Raw genomic sequence first — 18,879 nt, forward strand, 5'->3', positions numbered from 1 at the left:
ATGTTCACTTTGAAGTTTTTGAAGCACTGCCCCGATGAGCTGACAAATTGCAAATTAGTCTTCACTCAAACATCTCTTCCGACTACCATGAAATCCCTATGTCAATCAGCCTTCCCTCCAGGATCAAATATAATAATGCGATGGAAAGCAAATCAGCCACAGAGTGAATCTGCAAACCTTGCAAAAGACGCAGGATTTCACGGAATTAGCAGACGTGATCTGGGAGAACCCCTCCAATCATAACTGAAGCATCAGCTAGCGAGGAAATGGCAGACTCCTTAACACGCCAAGAGGAACACATCTACAAGGGGGGTGACATTCCTTCACAAGAGAATGATGTGAAAAAAGAGAGAGAGAGAATGATTTAAATATCAAAGAGTTTCAACAGGCCCTTGGGAAAAAAAGATGAAGCTCATGAATATCTTTGTAAAAATGACCTACTTTACGATTGTGCTGTGAAAGTCAAACATACAGTTTTGTTGAAAACCTATGCTAGGAAAAAAAAAAGAAAAAATTCAACATTCCATTCAGTCTTCAATCATTCTAGGGAGGAGCACACTGTGTTAATTACAACTTACAGGGTATCATGTGAGAGAAATGACACGTTCGCAAGGTCAAGTCTCTTTTTTCAAGACAAAGTCTAATGAAAACTGGCTGTCACTATTTCTCATGATGTTTGGTCCTTATTTGAAAGGCAATCCGGGTGAGTGGACTTTCCCAGAGCCGCTGCTCTTCGGACAAGATCCACGGTTTCCAGTGTTGTTTTGTTGTCTTTCCCCCTTTTCCCTAATGTGACTTCTTTTTTGGTCCCTACGACCAGTGCGGGACAATTAATACCTGCTTACTCTACAGCTCAATGAAGAATTCTTTTTACTGTCCCATTTCCTGGTTGGATATTCAGGACACATGGAATGATCTGGCCACAGAAGGGGGTTCACCGTGGGGAGCTATCTGTGCAGAGGTTACCTTATCCACCATGAGGAAGTTCTCCAACGTCTCTCCGTTTTCACAGGTGACATCGCCGACCTCCCTCACAGCTCTGGGCAGGATCTCTTGCACCTCCTGGGCGATCATTCCTAGACACAAACACTCCATCAGGTTTCGTCAGGAAAAGACCTTTCCCAGAATGGGAACGGCGAACAGGATGTCTTTGCAAACAGATAGTTATCCCTCCTCAGTGTTGGCTTTGATCTACAAGACATTTGAAGCAAAGGAGGAATTTGGATCCCAGAACCACTCTAACATTAAAATATGTATACCTGTGACTGATTCATGTTGATGTTTGGCAGAAACCAATGCAATTTTGTAAAGCATTTATCCTTCAATTTAAAAATAAATTAATTTTTTAAAAAGTGGGAGTGTTGTTTTCTCCACTCTTTCTTGAGACTCTGAGCCAAAAATTGGAAAGAGTAAGTGCCTTAAAATCCCTGTCCATAGACGTAAGGCTGGAGCTTGATTTTCTCTCTTTTCCTGAAGGTGCACTGTGACCCCTAAATGGTCCTTGTTTCTTTAGAATTCCTGGACTGGAGTATAGACACCACTCTGCCTTAACTCTGACTGGACCCACCTGCCCGGCCACCTTCCCCCTCTACCCGGAGGCTGTCCAGGGCTGCTTACAGTTTGCTCTGCCATCTGCCCCTCAGCCCTTATCCCATGAGCAAGAGGACTCTGGGGAAGAGAAACAACGCATTTCAGAATCGTCCACCAGTACCTTGGGCTGCAGGAGTTGGGGTGGGAGTGTTGTTGAGTAAAGATGACACAGCAATTTCTTTAACCTTCCCTTTTCTGGTGATGATAGCTTGCGCAGGGGACATGTTAGAACGACAGGATGCTGTCAAGAGCTATGGGCATACAGCCTCCAGATGAAGTGGGAATTAAAACATGAATAGTCGACCACATAAAATCAAGAAGGGAGTTTGTGTGTGTACCTGTCTGATGGGCAGTGTTTATTCCCATTGCAGACGCAAATTCAGGCTTGTAGTCATATTCAACAATCCTCATTTGGGCTATTCTTCTCAGCTGTTCGTTTGTGTCAACCTAATGGAATTAAAGAGCAGATTTCACACGCTTAGATGTTTGTTATTCAAATTAAGGCTCAGAGTGACCCAGAGAGACAAAGAATGTTGGCAGTGGGACTGTCCTTTCCTTTTGCCCAAACTATTTTAAGAGAAATTTATGTTTTTCTCCTCCAAGAAGCAAAAGTTTCAAAATTCATGTCAGTGACTTCCATCCACTAGTTTATAAAATGAGCCAGAATTAAATGGCTAAATTACAGGGGAAAACATTTAAAAAAAAAATAAAGGACTTCCCTGGTGGCTCATTGGTAAAGATTCCACCTACCAATGCAGGAGACATGGGTTCGATTCCTCATGGGGGAGGACCCCACATGCTATGGAGCAACTGAGCTCCTTTACTACAACCACTGAGCCCATGCTCTAGATCCTGGGAATGCAACTTCTGAGCCCACGTGCGGCAGCTGCTGAAACTCAAGTGCCCTAGAGTCTGTGCTTCCACTACAAGAGAAGCCACCGCAATAGGAAGTCCGCACACTGCAACTAGAGAGCAGGCCCTGCTTGCCGCAACTAGAGAAAAACCCGTGCAGCAGGGAAGACCCAGCAGAGCCAAAACTAAATCAAATTACAGGGCAAAAGCTCCCTCATTCACTACGCTGGCCTCAATTCTCTCCGCTGAGAGTTAAACCATCTTTTTGAGAATGGAGCTGGCTGACCTTGGAGAGAAACAAGTGCTGTCCAAGATGGCAAGGTATCATTTCCAAATGATTATGTGGTATAATCACCCAACAAATACAGGCCAACCTTGTATTTATAAATTAAAAGAGCAGTGCTTACTTCAAGTAACAACATTTGAAGAATGGGTATATAATATATCATTGAATTGCTGGTGGACATCTTGCTAGAGAAAATTTTCAAGGGGCAGTTTGCAAGCCCAGATGACCCACCAGCAGGTCCCTCAAAATTCAAGGTTCCTTCCTACAGATGACTTCTCCCCTAGACCACCCTAACTAGGGGTCCTCCTCTGAGCCGACCACTCTTATAGAAGTAGTTCAAACACTCCCAACTGTCAATGCAAATTGCTCAAAATAAATTTCATGGGTGCCAGCAAAATGATAACAATAAAGCAATATAGTAGAATTTTCCTAGGGCTAAATGTGCTGATTCAAAGGCTTCTTTTTCAATTGGAATTTTTAAAAAATGAATTCATAGTAATAGCATGATCGATTTTTTTAATGACCTAATTTGACAAGTTAAAAAGTTGGCAGTACTATGTGGGTCCCTAAATTTTCTTTTAGGGAACATAACTGGATTATGAAACCAGCATCTCTTGGCAATTAAAAATATACCACCTGGACATCATCTATATGTTGGAAAAACTAGAAATGCTTTTCTGTTGTTTTAAGAAGTCCCTGCTTTGGCCCTTAAGTCCTCCCTGCACTCACTCTGTCAAGTGAGCAGGAAAATTCTTCCAATATCAGAAAGGTTCTCTGTTCATCCACTTGGCTGGTATCAGAAGTTGTGACTTGGTGCTTAACTGGATAAACGGACTAACTTTACTTCAGATACTTGTCAGGGAGCTCACAGCTGTTTTGATCACTGCTGTCATCAAAAGCTTAGTCAACTCATTCATTCACTGCTTCATTTGACTAATATTCTCCAATCACCTTTGACATAGCAAGTAACTACACTAAGTGTTGGAACTTCAAAATGATTGCTCTTTTAAAGTTCATGGTCTAGACAGACTCATCCCATAAGATTATATTACAATGTGAAAAATGCAGGTGAGGATGGAGTTATGAAAAGAGAATCCCATCAACTCCAAGGAGGTACCTAAAGTATTCTCAGGGGACTGTGAAAAAGGGCTTACCAGTAATGGTGAAGCCCAACAGAGATCTTGGCTTATTTCAGTTCTCAAACACACTCTGCCCCTCCACAAGGTCAAGACCTTTGCTCAGGGCATTTCCTGCCTCAGAAGCTCTTCCTTCCTGCTCCTCTACCTCCACGTCCCCAATTTAAAACACCCCTTCACCAGAGAAGCATTGCTTGACCTCCAAGACTAGGAAGGCTCCCTCTGCCTCACATGCCCGCATTAATCAATTCATCACAAAGCAACTAGTGAGTCACCTTTACTGTCTTCTTCTGTTGAATAGATACCCTTATGAGGGTGAGGACTTATCTGAGCCCATGGTTTTCGATTCGTCACCATATCACCAGTTTCTAGAACAATTCCTTGCATGTAGTAGGTGCTTAAGTAATATTTATTAAATAAATTAATAACTTTAAGATAGGAGTGGGACTTTGCTGGTGGTCCAGGGCCTGAGACTCTACGTTCCCAATGTAGGGAGCCCAGGTTTGATACCTGGTCTGGGAATTGGATCCTGCATGCTGAAACTAAGATTTCTCATGCCACAGCTAAGACCTGGTGCAGCCAAATAAGTAAATAAATAAAAGATAGAAATTAGTCAAAGACAGATGTCAGCTAGGGAAGGGAGTGGAAAGGGTAAGAATAAGACAGGGATGCTGGGCAGAAAGAACACCGTAAGCCAAGTCCTGAGGCAGCAAATCCCCTGAATTATGTCTGCACGACCGAATGCAGAGTTCGATGTGTCTAGACTGTAAGGCTCAAGGCCAGAGCAAGGAGAGCCTTGCCAGCCATACCCAGATGGAGCAGTCAGAGTCTCATATCGCCCTGTGTGTACACGCCCCTGTGAGCCACTTCATTCAACAATATAAAATGAGTAGCTACTATGTGCCAGACACTATGCCAAGCCCTGAAGATTCAAGGAGTAGTTCTTATTTGGAGCTTAAATTTTCATGAACGTTCCTTCCCTGAGGCTGAGACCTGTATCTTGACCATCTAAGAACCTGCAGAGCGCCTGGCACAGTGTCTGACAGGTAACAGGCACCCAGACTTTGAATGAAGGAAAGAAGGAACGGGAGAATGGAGGTAGTGAAATGGCAGAAGCGTCACTGACACTAACAGAATTCAAGGCAGGGTCAATCAGGAGCCCGCTAGCCAGGCCCTGCCCTGGCCCCCGCTCCCTACTCTCTTGGGAGACCTGTGCCCACTTTGCCTACTTCTCATTATCCCCTTGGTTCCTACATGATGGCCCATCAGAGAGCAAAGCAGAGGCAGTGTCAGTTTCTTTGTTGCAGAGGGAAACCAGAGGAGAATGTGCCCTCATGCCAACTGTCCAGGATACACAGAGGGAAAATAACTCCTAAGTCTAAGTGGGATTCTTGACTTCGTTTTCCCTGAAGACATATTCCCAGACATAGCAATTAGATTCACTAGGACTACTACCATTGTATTTCAGACAGATTTTTGGCCAAAGAAAATTTTAAGGGTTGACTTGGAGAGCTAGACACCTTCTAGAACAATCTTTATCTAAGAAAATGCTTTCGTGATTTCTAATGCTGGATTGTAGACTTTCCAAAGCTAAATATAAACAGCTTGAGTTGCATGTTCCCTGTGCCATGTATAGTTGGCCCAGGGAAACCCCTAGAGACAAGGGCTGTGCCTCCTTGGAATCTGCTGCCAGGAACTGTACCAAGGCCACCATTCAACCCCATGCCTTGCTCACTGGTGTGTGTTGAGTAAGAGCCTAGTGAGTGAATCTGGGCGCCCGATCTTGCCCACAGCAGTTTTGGAAAGTTTTGACTGTGAATGCAAATGGTTGTCTCTGTCATGCTATCTCACACTCAAGGTTTCCATATCATTAACTCAAGCATTGTACCGCGGAGAAGACATCGCAGACCGTGGACTCCAGTCTGTTTAGGGAGGGAGATCTCATTACACATGGCCCACAGCCCAGACTATCAGTCTCCCATCCGGAGCACCAGCTCACCCTGAACTTCTGATTTGGCTCATGGCCCTGAAGGGAGACTTTGCATGTTTGGCTTTCTTGAGCTCATCACACTTTTGTCTTTAACTAGCACACTGCTGGTGCTGTTGGGAGAAATGGTCTAGACCATTGTGCTAGACCGACTGAAATGTTCTAGACCATTTCGCCTTAACTGATTTTTTTTTTTTCCTGGCTTTTCTTGTTTAGCCCTTTGCTGCCTTATTTTCAGCCTTTACCACAAAATTTGACTGATGCATTCAATGTTCAACTTCCTTATTTTATTTTTTTTTGCATTGACCTTGCTGTTCTTCATGCCCCTTTGGTTCTCAGCATACCCTTGCCACCCTAATTTTGCTCAGTTTCCATTGTAAAAGCTGTGTTTCATCTCCAGGTTATTATCGCCTCAGTAAACACCGTGTCTGGGTAGGTAAAACTGCTCTTCACAGAGGCTGATCTCATTTTCCAGAGCTTTTGTTTTGCCAGCTTCAGTCACATCTGCTTTATCGTCTCTGTGTCTTGGATGCGAGTCCACACGAGTCCCAGAAATCTCCTCCAGGCCTCTCTACACAGGGTGCTGTGTGCGTATTATCTGCAAGGCCCCCTCCCCACTGCCTGGAGTGAGGAGACGCGGAGTCAGGCGCTCAGCCGCTGACATTTGTCCCCCATCACAGCACCAGCCACAGGTGTAGCCACAGCAGTTGTTTCACAGAAGCTAATCCAGAAGGGAGCGCTGGTTATCACGCCTCCTTAAAGAATGGGAAAAAGCCTCCAGTCCTATGCTTGCAATCAAGTCAACCAAGCTTCACTTTCCGGCATGTTTGGAAGAATGGCCTTCCTTTTAAAAGTTGGGAAAATTGAGTCAGAGAGAGGTGAAGATGAAGTTCACGTGTCTGTAAGCACCATCATCAACATTACCATCATCTCTCTTGTCTGTAATAAATGGCGAATGAGGTAGACAAGATTTCTAGAGACGTGTATAAGTGTGGATAGACTTATGAAAAACAAAAATATTAATGTGAAATAATGGATGGATTTTGTATATAACTTGCATTTTTATGTCAATAATAGTAATATCCATTTATATCTGCTTAGCTGTATACATCTAAAAAATGTTTCCCGTATATGAGATTAGAAAAATCCTTTAACGTGAGTGAAATGAATATGGGTATTCCCCACTCACAGAATAATAAACAGAGGCATAGAGCAGGTCTGGGTCAAAGTTCCTGGGCAAGGAGGTACCAGAATCAGGACTCAAACTAGCCTTCTAACCAGGGATTTGCTTTTCTTTCTTCCCTCCTGCTGCTCTGGGCAGGAAGGGGACACAGGAACGTCTCATCTAGAGCCTTGATAGGCTGACATTGCGCTTTATGGAGAAGCTTCCTAGAGGGACTTGAGAAGTTCCAGGGAACCTTGTTATTTTAAGACAATATGTTTTTATCAAACCAAGGAACATCATTTGATGAAGACATTTGGTAAATGGTAGTAGGAGGGATTATGGAGGACCCTCCTCACTTGTCATCTTCCGCTTACATTTAGATAAGGCCTGGCGGGGGATTGTAGAGCCAGTTGCAAGGATGAGTTTGAGTTGGTGTGATCTGAAGCACAGACAGTTCATCTCTTTCTAAAAGGCAGAAGCATGGTATCTAAGGTTGGTATCTGGAAATGTGTATGAGAACCTCCCAACCCTGAGAGTTCCCATCCGGCTAGTAGGTCACATCTCTTCTAACAGGAACCGCAACTTTGCAGTCAGTATAAAAGTCTACAATTACAGCCTTTCTCTGGGATTCTCTCAGCCAGCAAGGACATTCCTTGGCTACTTTAGAAAAACCAGTGCAGATCTGCACTGGGAAAGGAATGCAGTCTGGAAGCATGGCCAATGATTTACAAATTAAGTCTCCTATTAACTGAGAAAGAATACGGAAAGGAGATTTAAAAACACCATTCTGCAACTGCCTCAAAAATGTTTACAGGAGATGCAGTATGTGTGAGAAGGTGGGGAGGGGGCAGAAGCTGTGAATGGGCAACAAAATTAAGGTTGGCATGACCTGGCATCTTCATCCTGACCCCTTAGGTCTTCATAGCATTTGTGACTTTCCAAGATGATTCAGAGACTTATTGTCTCCATGGGTTAAAAATTATAAAAGACTCAGTGGGGTTAGGCAGAGAAGCATCATCTCTACCTTATAGATAAAGACACTGGCATTTCAGTGAGATTAGGCATTTTTATCCAGGCAAGCCCAAAGTGGACAAGTAGCCTCCTGCTTTGAAGGCCTGATTTCTGGTGTTTATAAGGCACGCATGCCTCATTACAGAGGGAAAAAGTCTTGACCTGGAAACGGGATGATGGGGTTGCCTGAGTGAGGACTGAGGAGGTGAAGTTTCTCTAAGTGTTCTCAGAAGGATGCTGAGCAGGCAAGACAGTGGCTGGCAGGCCTGGCACCAGGGACTCTGGGAGGAAGAAGGTGGAAGGCCCAGGGGAAATATGAGCAAGAACGGACCTAAAACAGTGCTCAGAAGATGAACAGGGAGATAGAAGGGTGGAGATGGAAAGGAAAGGCAAGCTCCAGTGGTTAACAACAGAAAAGCAGCAGCCTGTGGAAAATAACTGGGAGACTTCTTGCTTGTGAAGCCAGTGTCACGCTGCCATGGCCCACTACTCCTGGGAGGTAAATGCATTCTCTCGGGTAGGAACTGCATTATAGTTTCAGCAGAGACACCTAACGACTCCAGCACTCATAATTGTTAAGAGCCATGTTTATCTCATGCCAGCAGGTGACGTGGAGAGATGCCTCATGCCCAGCGTGTCAGAGGCCAGGAGAGCCCAGAACTCCTGATTTGGGTGTCAGAGGAGGTGTCCAAGGTCTGCCCCCTGCTCACCTCCTGGACATTCTGCTTTGCCCGGCTGTCAGAGGGATGCATAATCGACCCCATCACTTTCATGTTGCCACAGACAACCAGGGCTTCGTCCGGTGCATCTGTGTTTATGCCCACTCGCCCGTGACAAACGACAGACTCTGGAACTTGTCCTCGCTGCCATAATGCATCAATGTCATTTTCAAATTGCCCAGGGTTGGAGGCCTGGAAAAAAAAAATACATAAATACATTGCAATTAAAGTTATGGACATAGGAACAAATGATTGCTTTATTCCTCAAAGGAAAGCAGAATGTTAGCTAAGTCTTTCACTTGAGAATCATTTGTCAGATGGGACATTCTGACATATTCTAATAATTGCTGCCCCAGGAGAACAAGGAAGTCTCCTTTAAATGCTCTATATCCTCCACAGACCCCCGCCCTCACCTCCACCTGCAGGGGCTCAGCCTGTCATGGTTTGCAACACCCGGTTTCTACATGGAACTAAAAATGTGTCAGTTATAGTAGGTGGATGATAAGGAAGAAGAAAAAAACCTCAAAATGAGTATCTTTTTAGGGAGAATAATAATAATGATTTAAAACCAGAATATTATGTCAGAAAATATTACAAGTTTATTAAAGCTCAGATAATTTTTAAAAGCCCTTGCATTTAGCTAGCCCTTTTATAGTTTCAAATCACCTTCATGTTTATGATTTCATATACAGTCGACAAGCAAATGACAATACAAGCATAATTCATACACCTCAGCTTTTCCCTAAGCACAGATTATACTGAAGGAAGCATTGTAACAGCTACATTTGCTGAGTGCTAATCCACGCCCCAATTCCATGAGATAAGACCCTTATCTTTCTTTTACTGATACTGAGACTCTAAAAGAATAAGCCTATTTCCCAAGGTCACAAATCTAGTAAGTTCTAGAGTTGCAATTATACTTCCTTTGATTATTAAATAATGATTCTAACTTTGACTTTTGTGTGGTATTGCATAGAAGCAGCCCTGGCTGAATGCAGTCTTCAAGGAAAATACAAGTGGATCTATTAGACTAGAGAAAGTTTTGGAGGTTTTATTGTTATATAAAAATTTTTTGCCAAATAATTTTCTACTGTACTGCTTTCCCTCTGCCCCATTTCCCTGTAGCCAGTGAACATATTTCCACATAGCTTTTCAAAAACAATTTATTTATATGTTTGGCTGCGCTGGGTCTTAGTTGTGGCATTCAGGGTCTTTTGTTGTGGCATGTGGACTCTAGTTCTCTGCCTGGGGATTGAACCCTGGGCCCCCTGCGTGTGGAGTCTTAGCCACTGGGCCACAAGGAAAGTCCCATATTTCCACATATCTTTGAGTGGGGAATCAATGAATCCATCAAAATCCTCACAACAAAATAATGTTTTTAAAATTATGACCTATCCTTCTCTACCTACTCTCTTGGTATTATTTGAATGTTTTTACCATAGTCATGTGCTACTAATTTACAAATAATAATTAAAAGAAATCTCAAAGTTTATTGCTAAGTTTGGGTTCAGTTAGGAAATTCAGGTGTCTTCCGCTTCCAGTTTCATTCCCACCTGTCTGAACCTTGATCTGCTTGGAAGACTCAACCATTGACACCACATAGACAAAAGCAGGGAAAGAATATACAGCGACAACTTTGAACAGTATTTTGTGTGAATTCACTTGAACAAAGAGCTTTTCTGCAAGGTCCCCAGAGCCTCCTTGGTTGTGAATGGCAATTTGGCTTTGACTCAAATCCTTTTATAGTGAGCAGTCAACTAAATCCAAAGGTATGCCATATAAAATGCTGATGTATTTTCCTCTACTATGAACATAATGAGCCACTTCAAGGAAACAAAACAGGACAGTGATGGATTTTCTTTTTCTTAATGAGCCCTGGGATAATTATTATCCTGGTGGTAACTTGATAGTACTGGTATAGCAGATGATAAGTAGGTTCAATTTGGGGGGAACAATTACAAGAATCTCACTTGGCTTTCACCAAATGAAAACTCAAATTCCTAAAACATATTCAAATCATTTTGGAATGGTCCATAGATCTACAAGGTTTAAAATACAGAGCCTTGAAGAGGATTCCTCCTCAGTAATGTGTGTGTGTTCAGTTGTACCTGACTCTTTGCGACCCCGTGGACTGTAGCCTGCCAGACTCCTCTGTCCATGGAATTCTCCAGGTAAAAATATTGGAGTGGGTAGCCATTTCCTTCCCTGGGGATTCTTCCTGACCCAGGGATCAAACCTAGGTCTTCTGCATTGCAGGCAGACTCTTTACTAATGGAGAATTTTATTATAAAATCTGTGAACTTATTTCCCTTCTCTAGTAACAGGAGTGTTAATGTATCAAAGCAAACTGAAGTGGAACCACAGAAAAACATTCTGGGATCACGAATTTGTGCTCAGATGTAGCCCAATAGTGGTTGATTGCTATCAAATGCTAAAATAAAGTTTACAAGTACTTTTATTGTTTATCCCACAGCCTTACATATTTAGGGATGACCTGAACATTTCATTCTATGTTGTGACACAAACCGGCTGTGTGACTTTGGGCCACTTACTTAACCTCCCTCTACCAGTTTTCTCCTCTGAAGAATACAGATAATAATGTCTTTACCTATCTTATGGGGTTGTGGGAGTTAACTGAAATCATGTATGCATGAATGCTTTGTAAAAATGAGGATGAATGGTCTCAAATTCATGCTCAATACAATCTGCTGTGCATAGTAAGCACCATTCAACCTGTAATCAATCTGTCCCCTCAGTAGCATCTGCAGAGCTACACAATTAACGAGGGAGCTCCCTCCACAGAGAATACAATGGAAATGGCGCCCCCTGCAGATGCTTGGGATGGGAACCATCACTAGTAGCAAAGTTTGGAAAGGAAAGCTGGATTTCTTTGCTTTATCAGTTTGGGCTTCTAAAGAGCAGCCAAAGAGCATAATACGAAAGCTTGAGCTGAGGAAGGCAAGAAACTCGTTCTTGTACCTTTTGAAAGGTCTATCGAAAATGGGCCTAGAGATGCGATCTACCAGGGCTACTCAAAGTGTGGTCCAGAGGCCAGCAGTGTCAGCATCCCCTGGAAGCTTGTTAGAAATGCATAATCTTGAGAGAGTAGCACTGAAACATATTCATTACCATCTGTAAAATAGATGGCTAGTGGGAAGCTCGTGAGAGTCCCTTGGACCGCAAGGAGATCAAACCTGTCAATCCTAAAGGAAATCAGCCCTGAATAGTAATTGGAAGGACTGATGCTGAAGCTGAAGCTCTAATACTCTGACCACCTGATGCAAAGAACTGACTTTTTAGAAAAGACCCTGATGCTGGGAAAGATTGAAGGCAGGAGGCGAAGAGGACCACAGAAGATGAGATGGTTGGATGGCATCACCGACTCAACGGACATGAGTTTGAGCAAGCTCCGGGAGTTGGTGATGGACAGGGAAGCCTGGCGTGCTGTGGTCCATGGGGTCACAAAGAGTCAGACATGACTGAGTAACTGAACTGAACTGAAGTGAGCGGGAAGTTGCTCTACAACACCGGGAGCTCAACCCGGTGCTCTGAGACAGCCTAGGAGGGTGGGATGGCGTGGGGCGTGAGAGGGAGGTTGAAGGGGGAGGAGACATATGTGTACTTATGGCTGATTCACATAGCTGTCCGGCAGAAACCAACACAATATTGTAAAGCAACTGTAAAATTAAAAATAAATTTTAAAAGATAAATTAGAAAAAAAGAAGTGCATATTCTCAGACATCTCCAACCTACTGAACCAAAAATTGTGGAGGTGGGACCCAGGCATCCGTGTTTCCACCAGCTCTCCAGGGGATTCTTATTCTCAACATAGTTTAAGAATAACTTCTTTATGTCATACACTAGTTCCATATCACTATGAAAGGGCTCATGAGTTACCCCTTCTATAGTTAGTAGACTGTTCTGTTGAACTCCAACTGCACAGTGAGACAGACATTGCTCTACCCACTGATTCGATGCCTTTGTGTAACTAAAACTTCAGCTGAACTTCAGAAGAGGGGTGTGTGTGTGTGTGTGTGTGTGTGTGTGTGTGTGTGCAGGTCGAGTGTGTAGGGGAAGGGAAGGGAGGTTTGTGGTCAGAAATGGGCACGGGCCAGGGAAAACAGAGATGGTACCTGGAGTGACTCTGTTCTCCCCCCATCCCTAACCATCCTTGCATCTGCATTCTTTCTCTTGTCTTTCCTGATCCTGCGTGTGGGTTTCCCACCTTGTGGCATTGTGGTTGCAGAGCAATAAAAGAGGACTTGGGGGGACCTGCCCATTTCTATTCTTCTGGAAAAATAAGGTGGAATAAATTAATGGTTTTCAAAACTAGGAAACCCTGGCGTGTCTTTGAAAGGCGGACAAAACTGATCATCCCTCCTGCTCGCAACATAGCCCTTCCAACCAGGTTTAATTATGTGTTTTAGGAGAAGAATGGAGCTGAAGGAAAGTCTAGCCATTAACAAGGAGAATCGAAGGAGCTCTGCTGGGGAATGCTCCCCAAAACAAAGAGCTGGGAAACAAATCTGTTCTTTGGAGTGAGCTTTAATTTCCATTAAATTGGTCAATTTACAGTATGGGACCAAAATATCTTTCCAAAGTTGTTTTGATTGACAATCTGGATGAACAATTGCTGGATCCTGCCCCTGTTTCTCTCCCCTCAGAGAGTTCTGAAGAGCTTGGTCTCCTGAAACACCCCCCACCCCACCTTGAGGCCTGAAATTCATCTACTCCAGTCTTCAGGCTGTGTGTGCTTTGCTTAGTCACTCAGTCGTGTCTGGCTCTGCAACACCAATGACTGTAGCCCACCAGGCTCCTCTGTCCATGGGGATTCAGCAGGCAAGAATACTGGAGTGGGTTGCCATGCCCTCCTCCAGGGGATCTTCCCAACCCAGGGATCAAACTCAGGTGTCCTGCATTGTGGGTGGATTCTTTACCATCTGAGCCACCTGGGAAGCCCAACCTTCCTCCATACATTCACCCTTATGTTAATTTCTGTTACGGGGAAAAATGACTCAGTTCTCAAAATGAATCTGGATTTGCTAAATGCAATTTGCAGGTCTCCATATAATGTGGTCAGGTCTTATCTTTGTCACATTTTTCTTCCTTCATTCTAGAACCCAAACTAACAGACCCAGGCCTTGGCACAAGAGGGCATATCTGGCTTTTTTGTAGAATATAGGCTGGTCTGCCCTCTGCTCAACCCATGGTACATATACCTGTTTAGCACCCTCTAGAATCTCAGGGGCAGGAAATGTGCTCTCTAAAACTCACTGATTCAAACAATAATGCCATTTCTTAAATTCAGTTTTTCTCTTAGTTGGTTTAAACATTATATGCTTAAATAAATGCAAAAGTCTGCATTCATTTTCACTCTGCATTTGGGGTTAGAATAAAATAATCTCAGTAAGATATTTCCAGTGTGAGGGAAGGATATTATTACTATCATTTTTTTTCTCATTGTTGTTAGGGTAACCCTTGTGTTACCCAGCATACATATAGAATAGGATATTCTCTTTAACCAAAAATTATGGCTAGAAGAAAGCCATTGAATGTAGAACACACTCATTTTTAAAAAATAAAAACTTATTGAATAATATGACATCCAGTCTATACTACACATAATTTTTTCAATAGTCATACTTAACATGCATTACAGAAACTTTGGACTTCTCAGGGTCATCATCATGAGTTAAATTTTCACTGAACTTTGGGTACAAGAAAGAGCCCATTAACAGAGAGTTCTGGGAACAGCATGTCCAGCCATGTTCCCCTCTCACTTTGCTGCTGTGGAGACTTGCACGGCAGCCTAAGCAGAGCTTTGCAGGGGCTGTCAGCAGGAAATGGAGAAATCTCAACACCAGGTAAATTATTTAAAGTACGCAGGTGACTAGCAGACTGCCTGACTTAAGCATGAATGTCACCACTCAAAGCGGCAGTTTCATGGTATCCGATCTACCCCAGTTAAAAAGAAAGGCATTGCCTGTATTTGCTCCTTCCTGTGAGGAATCAGAAAAAACAAGCAACCTAGGTTTCCAGACTTGACTTTAAATCACATTTATTAGCACACCAAAGCAATTCCAGATGACAGCAGGTGAGGTGTCAAAGACCACCCCGACCCTGGCTGAGGTACAGGCCGGAACCTCTGCCCTTGGCTCATGACCTAAGGAGGGGTCCCACCTGCCTTTGCCCCAGAGGAGGCTGTTTTGCCGAAGCTTAGATCAGGCCCCACAGAAACACAGTCCGCGTATGCGTGCTGGCGGGCACACAGCCGGCCTCACCCAGGGACATCTGAACACACCAGTGTTTTACTTCATTTCCATCATTACTTTACTTCCAATAAAACTCTGAGATGTAGTTTCAAGAGTTCCACTAATAGATGGCTTGTTATTTTTTATTGACTGAAAGAATGACACAGAGGGCCCTTTGTTTGAGAACAGCTCAAGGCAAGCTGTGGAAGACTCACTTCCCCAAACGGGCAGCTCTTGTCCCCAGGCCTGAGTTTAACCGCCAGGTCAGTGGGCGAGCCCCGCTGTGAACTAGCTTCCCTACTGGAGTGTGCACGTCCCCCTGTGGCACTCCAAAGAGCCATCACCCAACAGCACCCCCCAGGGCTGCCAGGCCTGTGGTTACCTGCTCCCTCATGGCCCTGGCATTCTCCGTGCTGGCCAGCCTGGCCGCACACAGCTGCAGCTGCAGCTGCCAATAGCTTTGTGTTTCTGTGGCTGCCAAGACTCCCGTCCAGAGCTGTGACCAATCATTCATTCAGCAAAGCGTGCTGAGCCGTTACTATGCTCTGGGCAGCAGCCTAGAAGTCCCTGGGGCCACTGATCACTCTGGGCCATGGGATGCCTTCCTGCCTATTGCCCCACCCTGTGGGCTTTGGGGTCAGAGGGAACTGGGTTGTAACCCAGGCTCCATCATTTACCTACTAGCTTTGTGCCCACAGATGACTTTCTCTCCCTCTTAAGCCTTAGTTCCTCTGGGTGCAAAGAATGTAATGTAAACATGAAACAATGTAGAATGATATCATATAGAAATTATGTATCCCAGTGCCTACAACATACTGTAAAAACCCAGGCTTCTCAACTACGGCACTGCTGACATTTGAGGAGGAGTAACTCTGTTGTGGGGGCTGTCCTGGGCATCATAACGTGTTGAGCAGCATCCCTGGCCTTAACCCACTAGATGCCAATAGCTCCCCTAGGTGTAACAACCAAAAATGTTTGCAGACATTGCCAAATGACCCACGGGCAACAAAAGCTCTGGCTAAGAACCACAATGTAAAAACTAAAATAGCAGTGTCTGCTATTACCATCATTATCTTTGTCATCACTGGCAATTGAGAAACTGCCTACTCCATGCATTCCACTGAATATGTAAAGTCTTCTTAGAGGGGAAACAACAACAACAACACATGGAATCCTGAAAAGTCAAAGAACCCCACTTACCCTTACAATGATCCGTTCAGAGATGTGGGCAGACAACAGGTAGAACTGGTCTTGGTTAGCAGCATACAGTCCAACCACCAACATGAAGTATCTAGTTCAGAAACAGCAGACCAATGCCAACACATCAGGAAACAAGAGACATCGTTTATGCCATCAAATTGTAATTAACAGAGAATTTACCCAGATGGGTTTACATATTTGAAGATTTTCTCTTCCACTCTAATTTGCCCCTCCTGTGAAATCACAGAGGCGTTGGTTCACTCACTGTTGTTCTGGGCCTGCCTGTCACTCAGCTTGAGGGATGAGTGTGGTGTTTTACACGCCCACAACAGCCATCACTGGGCCGACTGGGCTCAGCCCATCAGTGCTGGCCTGGGGCAGGCCTTACGCTGGTGCATCTCTGGGCCCTCAGCACAGCACCGCTCACACACACACACACACACACAACAAAAAGTCATCTTAGAGGTGCCTTTGTCCAGAGCCATCCAAGCCACACATCCTAGGCCGTAAGGCAGGGGGGTGGAGGGGGTGACCCCACGGGGCTCGCCTAGCCGCACAGGCTCCTTCCTATCCCGATCTGCTCTTGGTCATGTAACCTGCACCTTTCATAGCCTCCAGTCATGACTTCAGTCAAAAACCAGAACCCTCTCTTCCGATTGTTATCAAGGCGATCTTCCTCACTATTTTAACTGCTCTTTATGTATATCACTGATGAGACATTTTTAAGACTAGACCATTTCTTCCTCTTTTTTTAAAGAAGTATGATGCATTTTTAAAACTTTTTATTGAAGTTAGTTTCTGCTATACAGGAAAGTGAATCTCATATATATGTCCACTCTTTTTTAGATTCTTTCCTCACATAGGTCATTACAGAGTATTGAATAGAGTTCCCTGTGCTATACAATAGGTCCTTATTAGACCATTTCTTTAAAGTCAAAATATAAACTATCCCTATAAGAAAAGCATTTACTTTAAGAATTTCATTAAAAAAAAAAAAACTTCGCCAACTTCTTCTGTAGCACTCTAAACAGTCTCCAATCCTTAGGGAGTAAGATTTTTCCCCTGAAACTAAAGTACGTCAATAATTGTAATAACTGTTACAATGATAGTAATTAGCTACCATCCACTGAGTTCTCAAAATGTGCCATGTGCTGGGCTAAGCAGTTTATCTACATTATTTCACTTAGAACCCCAAAACAACCTTATTGGAGAAGGATATGGGTATTGAACCGTTTTTACAGAATAGGAAAATGAATCTCAGGGAGGTTAAGTTCCATGCTCAAGGTCACCCAGCTAGTAAATGGCAGTATCAAACAGTCAAACTCAGTTCCCTCCAACTCCAAAACCTTTGTTCTAAAATCAGTGGTTCCTAAACTTGAGCATGCATCAAATCACTGGGCGGGGGGGGGGCTTGTTAAAATATAGACTGCTGGACCTCACCCCAAGTTTTCGATCAGGTAGGTTTTTAGTGAGTCCCAACAACTTGCATCTCTAATAAGTGTCCAGGTGATACCATCTGTGCTGGTCCTGGGAGCACAGTGTGAGAATCACAGATGTAAATCATTAATGCAAATATATTTTCAATCAAAAAAGGCTACAGCAGAGCTTCAGAACTCAGGGCATTAAAGTAGTGACCAGCACACAGAATTCAATAAATGCCATCAATCCTTAGCCCTCAGCCAGTCACAAAGCATGAACACATGGCCCCTCCAGATGCAGCTGTCCCCAGCTGCACAAAGGGCCAGTTTCATGGAAGAGAATTTTTCCATGGACTGGGGTGGAAGGGGCATAGTTTCAGGAAGATTCAAGTGCATTACATTTATTGCGCACTTTATTTCTATTATTATTACATCAGCTCCACCCCAAATCATCAGGCATTAGATCCGGGTAGTTGGGGACCCCTGCAGAAGGATCACGGGGAGAATGAAAACAAGCCACTTGAAGGCTGGACAGGAGAGGAGGCATCGCAGGGTGTGAGGATGGAAGAAGAACGATGTCTAAGGATAAATGAAATGTGGCAACAGACAGAGTCAGGGAAGGGAGGAAAGCAGCTGAGGGAGGCCAAAGGGATCAGAGGGGCCTCTGGCGGCCCTGGGCTGTCAGGTAGCATAACCAGCTACCCCCCCCCACCCCACCCCCCGCGATGCATACACACCAAGCCAGTACCTCTGGTCAGGGTTTGGCTTCCCCTTCTTTCTCATGTTATTTGCTGTGGTTTCGCTGAAGTGTAACCGGCCCAGAGTTACTTTGGTGACCTGGTCGGCCAGCAGGTTAATTCTAAAGCAAACAGCAAAAACACCAAGAGACTGTAAGAGAACTTAGTTCTTGATCATATCTGATTTATTCTTAGATTCTGAGGTATGTTTAGTCCCCCATTCTTATCACACGGTGGAGGACACCGATTTTTAATATAGTACCCACAGCCTAGTCAGGAATGGCTGCCAGGGAGTTACTCTTCGTTTGGTCCCTAAGTAACGTCCAACTCTTTTAAACCCTTGGATTGCAGCACACCAGGCTTCTCTGTCCTTCACAATCTCCTGGAGTTTGCTCAAATTTACGTCCATTGAGTCAATGATGCCCTCTAACCATCTCATCCTCTGGCGTCCCCTTCTTCTCCTGCCCTCAATCTTTCCCAGCATCAGCGTCTTTTCCAATGAGTCAGCTTTTCACAATAGGTGGCCA

At 44.1% G+C, this 18,879-nt stretch overlaps 1 protein-coding gene across 5 annotated transcripts in view; it reads right to left on the minus strand.

The window, feature by feature from the left end:
* Positions 1-18,879, minus strand: part of MYRFL (myelin regulatory factor like) — a 115,142-nt gene that overhangs the window by 41,638 nt on the left and 54,625 nt on the right. For all 5 annotated transcript variants that reach the window (XM_061130188.1, XM_061130196.1, XM_061130192.1 and 2 more), the window contains 5 exons: positions 18,364-18,474; positions 16,198-16,288; positions 8,738-8,938; positions 1,929-2,037; positions 967-1,076 (listed from right to left, as the gene is read on the minus strand). In XM_061130188.1, coding sequence (XP_060986171.1) covers positions 967-1,076; positions 1,929-2,037; positions 8,738-8,938; positions 16,198-16,288; positions 18,364-18,474 — 622 coding nt within the window. The remainder of the gene's footprint in view (positions 1-966; positions 1,077-1,928; positions 2,038-8,737; positions 8,939-16,197; positions 16,289-18,363; positions 18,475-18,879) is intronic.

Source organism: Dama dama, chromosome 3 (assembly GCF_033118175.1).
Source record: "Dama dama isolate Ldn47 chromosome 3, ASM3311817v1, whole genome shotgun sequence".
NCBI lineage: Eukaryota > Metazoa > Chordata > Mammalia > Artiodactyla > Cervidae > Dama > Dama dama.